Source organism: Notothenia rossii, assembly GCF_949606895.1.
Source record: "Notothenia rossii genome assembly, chromosome: 10".
Classification (NCBI taxonomy): domain Eukaryota; kingdom Metazoa; phylum Chordata; class Actinopteri; order Perciformes; family Nototheniidae; genus Notothenia; species Notothenia rossii.
In genome coordinates, this window is record NC_136908.1 from 22,667,825 (window position 1) to 22,678,083 (window position 10,259).

The 10,259-nt window shown below is 40.4% G+C and overlaps 2 protein-coding genes and 1 long non-coding RNA gene across 3 annotated transcripts; 1 reads left to right on the top strand and 2 right to left on the bottom strand.

Moving 5' to 3' along the window:
* Positions 1–536: 536 nt before the first annotated feature.
* Positions 537–1,674, top strand: LOC307022420 (uncharacterized protein; the record flags this gene model as incomplete). The annotated part of the gene is made up of 2 exons (XM_079655232.1): positions 537–666; positions 984–1,674. 2 exons carry the CDS (start codon positions 537–539, stop codon positions 1,574–1,576), a joined length of 723 nt encoding a protein of 240 aa, XP_079511358.1. The 3' UTR covers positions 1,577–1,674.
* Positions 1,675–1,811: 137 nt separating this feature from the next.
* LOC307022419 (uncharacterized protein) lies at positions 1,812–3,645 on the bottom strand. The gene is made up of 2 exons (XM_079655231.1): positions 3,193–3,645; positions 1,812–2,927 (listed from the first exon to the last, which is right to left on the bottom strand). Exons 1-2 carry the CDS (start codon positions 3,486–3,488, stop codon positions 2,012–2,014), a joined length of 1,212 nt encoding a protein of 403 aa, XP_079511357.1. The 5' UTR covers positions 3,489–3,645; the 3' UTR covers positions 1,812–2,011.
* Positions 3,646–7,664: 4,019 nt separating this feature from the next.
* On the bottom strand, positions 7,665–9,216 carry LOC307022624. The gene is made up of 3 exons (XR_013803458.1): positions 9,146–9,216; positions 8,339–8,418; positions 7,665–7,800 (listed from the first exon to the last, which is right to left on the bottom strand). It is a non-coding gene; the product is annotated as an uncharacterized lncRNA (long non-coding RNA).
* Positions 9,217–10,259: the final 1,043 nt, after the last annotated feature.

Here is a 10,259-nt window from a genome sequence, read left to right on the forward strand (position 1 = left end):
CATCTACAATAATGGGGCCCCCACTATTGTAGATTAACTGAATTTGATGAAGGCTTATGACAATGTATGATGTCTGTTCAATTGTATTTTGTGTATAATTTGTTGTTCTGCATTTTGCATTTAAAAAAAAAAAACGACACTGATGTTGTTTTAAAGATGTGTCGCCCCTCACGGGTTCCCTACTGGTCTGGGGCCCCAAGCAGTTGCCTGCCTTGCCTGTGCGCAAGCGTTACGGTACATCTACACTACAGGCATCAAAAAATGCTTTCAACGCTTCGCCCATTCACTTGAATGGGGTGACGTAGGAGATTTTGAATCTTCGCCGAACTGCATTGTGGGGAGCATGGCATGGCTTTGCAAGCATCACGAGCATCTATCGGCATCAAAAGTTGAACATTGTTCAACTTTTGAGGCTTGATGCTTGGCATCAGCCAATCAAATCCCGTTTATGCAATTCCCGCCAGTACAAGCGCAAGCCAATCAAACCGCGTGTATGCTGATACCGCAGGTCTTGACTATTTTCCATATGTCATAAAATGGAGGATAAATTAATCATTGCCGTGGCAAGTGTCCCAGTACTGTATGACTGTACTCTGTTCACATACCGGGACCTAAACCGGAGGAACCAGGCATGGCGGGAGGTGGCAGAGACAGTTGGTGAAACTGGTAGGTTTTCAACTCTTTGGGGAGTTTATATCCAGTTTACTTCTTTTTAACATTGAATGGACAGCTAGTAATGTAGCATAACATATAATATATATTAATATAATAATAAAATAATAATATATATAATATATATATAATATAATAAGTATAAGCAAAATATATAACATAACGTATAATACATGCACAGCTATCAAGCATAGACAGTATATTTAGCCAGCATGTAGCATAAAAATAGCATTCATTATTGGAGGAATAATTTAGTAAATTCAAGAAATTAACTTATTTATTAACTTTATTATTTTATTTCATTTTATTAGAGGATGTGTGCAAAAAGAGATGGAAGACTCTGAGGGACAGGTTCCGCAAGGAGAAGAATATGGAGAAGGAGGCAAAAAGAAGCGGGGCAGGGTCTGCAGGGTGGTACAAACCCTGGCGTTTCATGGCAGTGATGGGGTTTTTAACCCCATTCATCATAGACCGTGCGACGTCCAGCAATGTCCCCCGGCAGACCCTGCCTCCATCCACCCTGGTGGAAGAGGAAGAGAGCCAGGTAGAGAGTGAGCCAGCCAGCCAGTCCACCAGCCAGTCCACCAGCCAGTCCACCAGCCAGTCCACCAGTCAGCCCACCAGTCAGCCAGCAGCAGCCAGCCAGGAGGAGAATGCTGAGGTCCGGGGCAAAAAACGGGGGAGGGAGAGGGAGATGTCCTCGTTTGAACGAAGTCTGCTGTCTGCTGTCAGCAATTACCCAGCAATTGCCCAGCCAACCCCACCAGTGGTGGAGGAGGACGAGGACTTGCAGTTCTTTAAGAGCCTCTTGCCCACCATGAGGCTGATGACAAGGGGACAGAGGGCAAGAGTCCGCCTCGGGATACACCAGCTAATTTTTGAGGTGGATCAGGACAATTTATAATTAAAAATTTTTTTCACACATACTGATCCACATTACATTTTTTTACACTCATCACACACACTTCACTCACAACATTACCAAATAAAACATTAAAGTATGTTATGACTATACTGTTTCTTCACTTGTTCATGTGGTTTGTCAGTTGCAACATACCAGAAGCTTCATGTATGTCGGTATATATATGTATATATATATATATGTGCTTTCTTCTGTAATTTTTCTTGTGAAAACCTATTGAAATTATGAGTGGTTTATCAGTAAAAACAGGGCTGAAAGAAAAAGGTTGTTAGTCATCTCATAATATAATAATATCAATTCAAGAAACATGTTTATTAGGAATGTTTGATTTTAAAATGGCTCATTTGGAATATTTGCTCTTTAAAGAAAATGGGTAGCTCTTAAAAGAGCTTTTGGTTTGGAGGAGCCATGGTGACCCTACACAACTTTATGCTGCCATGACACTACACCCTCCTCATTCAAATAGGAGCAGAAGGTCTCCCGCAGTTGGATGGATCGGCGTGTGGCGTTGTTTGAGCCCATCCTAGGTGCATCGCGCAGGGTTGGAGCGTCATCACTCGACTCTGCGACTACAGGGACGACAGGTGTGCGTGATGGCTTTCCTATTGTCTTCCTGCGGAGGAAGTTGTGCAACACACAGGTGGCCTTCACACACAACTCTGTTACCTCCGGGCTGGTGTTGATGACACGCCGGAACATTCTCCACTGTGATGCAAGGACGCCAAACGCACATTCAACAACCAACCTGGCCCGGCTGAGGCGGTAATTGAACAGCCTCCTTTCACGCGTGAGCTGACGTCCAGGGAATGGACGCAGCAGGTTGTCCAGCAGCGGAAAAGCCTCATCCCCAACAAACACATGGGGAAGAAGGCCCAGCCGCTCTGCTCCTGGGATGACGCTGTCAGCTGGTAGCTGCAGACTGCCATCTCGGAGGCCCTCTCCAAAAGCGGAATTTCGCAGGCTCCCACCGTCGCTGCTCCTTCCAAAACCTCCGACATCCACTACCGTGAAGAGGTACTGGGCATCCACGACAGCCAGCAGTACCAAGGAGTGGGAGGACTTGTAGTTGAAGTAGAGGGACCCAGAATTTGCCGGAGCCTGGATCACCACGTGCTTCCCATCAATGGCACCAACGCAATTCGGAAAGTTCCAGCGCTCCTGGAACCCAGCAGCGATGGCTCTCCAGTCCTCCGTCTGTGGTACTGGCATGGTCTCCTCAACCAGCGCGGTCCAGATGGCACTCGCAACCTCCTTCACGATGACAGCCACTGTTGCATGCCCGACCCGATAGCTGAATGCTATGGTCCTGTACGAGTCACCGGTTGCCAGGTACCTGAGAAAAAAGTAATATACATGATTAAAAAAAAAAAATGTCACACACACACACACACACACACACACACACACACACACACACACACACACACACACACACACACACACACACACACACACAATACTGTGTTTACCTAGCTATCTTAATTAATGTCATTCATCTGAACTAAATCACAGACTTCATTCATAATTCATCCATTGCATGCATTCTCTCTCTTTATATACAGAGTCATATTAAAGAAGTAGAAATACACAAAACGTACCGTAGGCAGATGGCGAGTCGCTCGGCGGGTCGGATTGACAAACGCATACGGGTGTCTGCCTTTGCAATCAGTGGACCCACTTTCCCGAGCAACTCGTTGAACACGTCTTTGCTCATCCTGAAGTACTGCTGAAACAGTACACCATCCAGGCGGAGCTCTTGGACAAGAACGTGGTATTCCCCCCGTTGCAGACGTTTTCTGAGTATCGGATGTACCCAACAGCGACGCACAATACGTGGCCTCCTGCGAGACATTGCATAAACCAACGCTACCCTTCCTACAAAACCGGCATCCATTTTGGCAATAGTGGAGAAGAAGAGGGCTTTTTTTTCGCTTTGTATGCCGGGGGCGGGCGGGAGATTCCTGATTGGCTGTTGGTCGCTTTGGGCGCGAGAAATCGCCAAGCTTCAGACACGCCCAGCTTCAAGATTTTTTGATGCCTGTAGTGTAGATGTACCGTTAGAGGTAACTGAGTTATTTATTTTGTTAAAGTTTTAGCTATTCTGTTTACAGTTCTGTTTTCACATTATTTAATACGATTTTTTAAAACACTGTTGTTTCTTTTGATGTGAAATATTATTTATTTAATTTAAATAAAAAGCAATGTTAATTTTGTTCAAAATGTGTTAAGTTAATTTAATAATATATGTATTTTTGAATCAAGTATGCATCTTTATTGTCTTCATTGTTAGTTTCCACATGTCTAAAACAACCTCAAGCTAAATCTAAAAGTTGATGGCTAAATAAGAGCGTTTGAGAAATTGTGCAAGGCATAATAGCCCGAATAGAGCTCCTGCGGATGATGTCACATATGCTGGTCACGTGACGAGAAACGAAGGGGGCAGCCATTTTGGCAGTAATCGCGTCAGTAAATTCATTGGCAGGCACTGGCAGACTGTCGAGGATGGTGGATAACTGCTGTGCACCAGGTTGCACAAATAGGCGTGGGAAGAAGAAAGGTGTATCTTATTATCGCATTCCAAAAGACGCGGAGAGGAGGGAAAAGTGGATCGCAGCGATTAAAAGAGCCAGGAGCCGTCTGAACAAGACTGAAAGATGGGACCCCCCGGCCGTTTGCTTTCGCTTATGCAGTGATCACTTCATATCAGGTGGGTGAAGGAATACAGTACAATGCTACAAAAAGTTTTCAAAAAGCAAAAATACAAACTAGTTTCAGACGCACTGCAGTAGCTATCCAAGCTAATAAACAAACATGCTAACGTGACACTGCCGTAGCTAGACAAGCTAATAAACAAACAATGCTAACGTGACACTGCCTATCAAACTGGAATAATTTAATACTTACCCTTGCAGTGATGATGCCGAAGTTTTTGGATGTAAGACTCCACAGTTGAATGTTGTTTACGAAGCCGGACTGACACCATTTGTAAGCCTCCAAGCTTTTGTAAGCTCTGAGGGAGTCTCCTGAGTACACTGATGGAAAGCTTACAAGATAGCTGTGGATGTCCGCGTAGCGCAAGTCGGGTACATCGTCTTCAGAGCAGGAGGTTATGCTCTTGAAAAGCACACCGGGTGCATTATATGGGTCGCTTATAATTAATCTTTCTAATTTTGTACTATAAAGCCGAATTTCACTTGAATTAAAATGAGATGTATACTCGCACGGTAGGAAAACGCTGGCGCCGGTCGTCATGTTTACTGCCAAAATGGTGGCTGATAACCAAAAGTCACGTGACCGCAGGAGCTCTATAGTCGATTAATTGTTTCATTAATTGATAGATTAATCGATTATCAAATTAGCCGTTCTTTGCAGCCCTAGTACTGACAGCGCAGCGCGTCATACTTCCAGAATGAAAAGTCAACTATAATATTAGACATATGAAGAAGTTAAACTTTAAACATCCATGACTTAAACACTTTATCCAGGATAAAAGCCATAGCTGCACCTGCAAGGTGAATGCAGCTGGTAAAAGAAAAAGTGTTTGAATACGTACATTAACAGGTTTATGATATCACTGCCCCGTCTAAGACACGAGTGGATCTGAATTTAATTATATTTGACTGAAGTGTTTCGTCAACTTAATGTGTTGCTTAAAATAATACTTCTGCATACAATATTTTGGCCGGCCGTCTTTCCTGCAACGGCAGTTTAAACTGTATTTCCTTTATCCTGTAATATGACTTGATCGCTTTAAACTCTGCACACTGTTGTTATCAGCTGTTCCACCATGGTTGCTACAGTACCTCAACCTGCAATAGATTTATCCTTATTGAAACGGTTACATTCAATGAAAAATAAAATCAATGTGCAAGCTTACGTGAACACTGTTCTACATGAACAATATGGGCAGCTTATACAGATATTTACTGATGGATCCAAAAATCCAGAAAATGGTAAAACTAGTTGTGCATTTTTTGTTCCTGAGTTAAAGGTCAAAGTGTAAAAGCGGGCAAGTAAACGCATCGCAGTATACACAGTGGAGATGATATGAAGGTAGATATGGTGCAAAATGCGAGAGCGTGTAAAACCTGATGTGAGCACTTGCAGAAAAAAATCGGAGCTTGTGTGCATACATTTACACTTGTATAAAATATCCACGTAACTGTGAACCAAATTTACACTTGTATAAAATATCCACGTAACTGTGGACCAAATTTGAAGTCACAGAAGAAAAAAAAAAGTTTTGTAGCTTGTAGAAAAAAAATGAACTTCGTGATGAAATGTTCACTTGCAGAAAAATACATATTTTTAAAATATATTTTCCATTACAACTGCAACTTGGTTATTACAACCTCTCAAATCAGTCATTACAACTTGACGAATCTGCTCTGTGGCAGTATAAATCGACGAATCTGCGGTCTTGACTTTTGCTACACTTCTTGCGATAAATGTGTCGCAAAAGTAATTTTCACCTGTAAATTTGGGGGGAGGGAGGGGGGTTGGAGCGAAGGGGCGGAGCTATCAGAATGACGAGGCTCGGGTGACTGGTGGAGACTGCGGGGCTAACGATTCGGGTCGCTACCAGTCCGCTGACATGGCGCGTCAACCAACGGTAAGTTTTGCCCGTTACTTGCCCAGTATTACTTTGAATATTATTATTGTGATTGAGGATTAAATCCGCTTTGAAGACCACCGGTTTTATATCGTGCAGATAGCGGCAAAATAACGTCAGTTAGCCAGCTAACGCTAGCTTTGTTGAGTTTATGCTAGCTAAACAAGTAGTGGTTGTAGTCTACAGCAGTAATTAATATATGATAGCCTACTGCAGTGCTTTGGCACTAACGGTTGATAACCGTTTATGAAAATAAAACCAATTGAACTGTACTGAAATAATGACAACTTTTATAATTGTCTTGGGCTCCTGCTGTGTTTTTAAAGCCTTTGTAAATTATCGATGCTATTTTCTATTTTGAACGAAGACTTCAGAATCTTAAAATCCTTTGACGTTTGTATGCAATTATGCTAAATTCAACTCTGGAATCAAGCAAATATTAATATGTTTGCATGACATTAGTTATTTATATTTTGCCATCACTTAATTATATGTTTAATACATTTAAGTCAAGCTAAGGTACATGTGATGGTAGCTAGTTAGTACTCTTACCTGTGAGGCCTCCTCCAAACAGCATAATAACCAGACTGTACCATTAAAACTAAGTACCAATTCTAGATCCTTGACTTTAGACATACAATTCAAAAGACAAAATGTATTTAAAGACCAATCTTTATTTGAATGTGCCTCTTAACCTGATATATTAGTTATACATTAATAGTATTGACAATCTAAAAAAAACTGAGCAACTCAACTGTCAACTTTATATTTCTTATTGTCTAAAGCATTTAGTATTTTCATTTTCCCCCTCTCATATTCAGTGTGGACGGATTGAGACAGCGTGGTGTCCAGAGAGCTTCTGAGACTTCAGGGAGAAACGTCTGTGTGATGGACGTCCTGTCTGTTGGTTTGGAGAGGACTGAGGGTCTTTCCTCAGCGAGGAGGACCAGGACTGATGGAGGAGCCCATGCTGGCCATAGCTGATACCAACTGCACAGGCCTAGTCTGTCACTTTATTTGACCAAATGTGTTTACTTATAAATATAATAGGTTTACAACTTCTGTCCACATGTGCTTTTTATTTAATACATGTTTGATTAACTTTTGGTTCACATTTCAATAAATTGAATTTGTATTTGCACTCCTTTTGTCCATTATTCTTACTGAAAATGTTAGATTACACATTCACATCTGACTGAAGATTGGCCCCATTTATTTGTGACGTTGCAAACTCTGCGGTACAAGGCACAAGTGATGTGAAGCTCATAAAGCGAGGCCAATAGAAATAATCAGTTGATGGAGTGTCGATGTGGAAATAGATGCATCCCATCAGCTGACTATGTTTTTCGCCACACTTTATAAGCCTGATTATAACCACGCCTTCTCTGAGGTGCAGGCAGCGTCACAAACAAATGATGGTCCTGATAGACTACAAAAATATTCGGTGTGCAGATCTTTGTTTTCACAATAAAAGTAGTTTCTTAGTGAATGTCCTGTACTGGTCTTAAAATCTCATAACATCAGCTTTTAATGTTCCTTTTGGATGTTCTTCTTGACCCTCAGAGAAGGAGAAAATGTTCAGGCATGTCCTTTCCTAACAAAAATGACAGGAAACATAAAACATATTATTGCAGAACAAGTATGTTATTTATGAAAGTGGTGTGTTTGTGTGTTTAGGGGCTATAGATATAATTATTTTGTAATCAGATTATGAATGAACAGTATGAAATTCATCAACATTGAAATATATTTTATTATCAAAATAATATTGAACTGTTATCAAAACGTAGTGCAACTGTAGAAGCTTGCTCTGTTGTCTCACTGAGACAATAACTTTTACACGTTTTTTACAGACAATATTGAGAGATAAATAGTAGCAGTTCTCACTATGTGTTAAATAGCTTTGCCTTCAATACATTAAATTAGAAAGCTGACAAAGTCACATTGCTTGTTAACATCTAAATGTAACCTTTTGCATGGAAAAAAAACCTCAACTTCACTGATGTGTAGGTGATCTAGTATTTAGTATTGTTTAATGGAATGTATATCAGTGTATTCAAAACAATACTTAATTTATTTAAACCAATATATTTCTTAATTCTTTGTACAGTATGAAAAAAGAGTCTTTGTACCTGTGCTGAAGTTCACTGCTGTGAGGAGTCCAGTTCTGTCTCTCACTCTCTGGTCCAGCCTGCCTGCATCACCTGGACACCTTAAACAAACAGATATATATGTAAAGTAACATGTGTACAAACAATATAACTGATTCTCTTCTGTTGAACATGTTGGATTGTGTATTGTCCGAGTCAGGGTCCTTTTTATTTTACTGTAACTTTGGAAGTTGTGTTACCAATGCTTACTGTTTATTTGATATCAATTTGGTAATACAATTAATAAAAACAACAAGGTTTGGGTTTGTTCTTCAGATATGACTGACGTTAACGTGTAAGCTCAATAATGAACTCCAGCTCAACCAACCATATTGTAATATCTAAGTAATCATCTTGAAATATGACATTAATAATTGTAATATACACACATCTTATTGTGAGGTTGATTTCACATACACTACTTCGACGTTAGCTAAATAGAAAATAGCATGGATAATTTACAAAGGCTTTAAAAACACAGCAGGAGCCCAAGACAATTATAACACTTGTCATTATTTCAGTACAGTTCAATTGGTTTTATTTTCATAAACGTTTATCAACCGTTAGTGCCAAAGCAGTAGGCTATGATATATTAATTACTGCTGTAGACTACAACCACTACTTGTTTAGCTAGCATAAACTCAACAAAGCTAGCGTTAGCTGGCTAACTGACGTTATTTTGCCGCTAAACTGCACGATATAAAACGGTGGTCTTCAAAGCGGAATTTAATCCTGAATCACAATAATAATATTCAAAGTAATACTGGGCAAGTAATGGGCAAAACTTACCGTTGGTTGACGCGCCATGTCAGCAGACTGGTAGCGACACAAACCATTAGCCCCGCAGTCTCCAGTCACTCGTCATTCTGATAGCTCCGCCCCTTCGCTCCAACCCCCCTCCCTCCCCCCAAGTTTACAGGTGAAAATTACTTTTGCGACACATTTATCGCAAGAAGTGTAGCAAAAGTCAAGACCGCAGATTCGTCGATTTATACTGCCACAGAGCAGATTCGTCAAGTTGTAATGACTGATTTGAGAGGTTGTAATAACCAAGTTACAGTTGTAATGGAAAATATATTTAAAAAATATGTATTTTTCTGCAAGTGAACATTTCATCACTAAGTTCATTTTTTTTCTAGAAGCTACAAAACTTTTTTTTTTCTTCTGTGACTTCAAATTTGGTTTACAGTTACCTGGATATTTTATACAAGTGTAAATTTGGTTCACAGTTACGTGGATATTTTTATACAAGTGTAAATGTATGCACACAAACTCACAAAAGATTTTTTTTCTGCAAGTGCTCACATCAGGTTTTACACGCTCTCCCATTTTGCACCATATCTACCTTCATAGATGATGGCTCTCGCTAGCACTTCAGTGGATAGAGGAAGTACAGCCAATGCAAGTGGTCATTTGCTCTGACTCCAGCGCAGCTTTGGAGAGTATAAATAACTTCTCATCAGTATGTCATCAAGATATTCTACATGAAATTTTGCACATCATGTTTAGGATAGTACATTTGGGAATTGTTGTTCAATTTGTGTGGATTGCAGCGCATGTGGGTATTAGAGGTAATGAGGTAGTGGATAGCCTGGCAAAAAAATTGATTGAAAGCAAACCAGATTGATATAATAGTACACATCAGTAGAGCAGAAGTCAAATCAGTTCCGAAAGTTGTCATCAAAGCAACAATGGCAAAGGTTATCGGACAGTAACACTAAAGGAAAACATGTATACCAAAGGAATTAGGAACGGAAAGCACTTGGGGGAGTAATAGAAGAGAACAGAACATTAACATCGGGATAAAATTGGGTCAATCTGGATTAAACTAATCACTGCATCTGATTGGAAAACATCCAACTGGCAATTGTGATGGTTGCCAACAATCAGAGACAATACATCA

What these genes read in the sequence shown, in the direction of transcription:
- LOC307022419 (XM_079655231.1), bottom strand. Translation starts at nt 3,488, where the DNA reads ATGGATGCCGGTTTTGTAGGAAGGGTAGCGTTGGTTTATGCAATGTCT. An exon ending in CGACTCGCCATCTGCCTACG is followed by an intron (nt 2,928 to 3,192) that starts GTACGTTTTGTG and finishes CTTTTTTCTCAG; the next exon opens with GTACCTGGCAACCGGTGACT.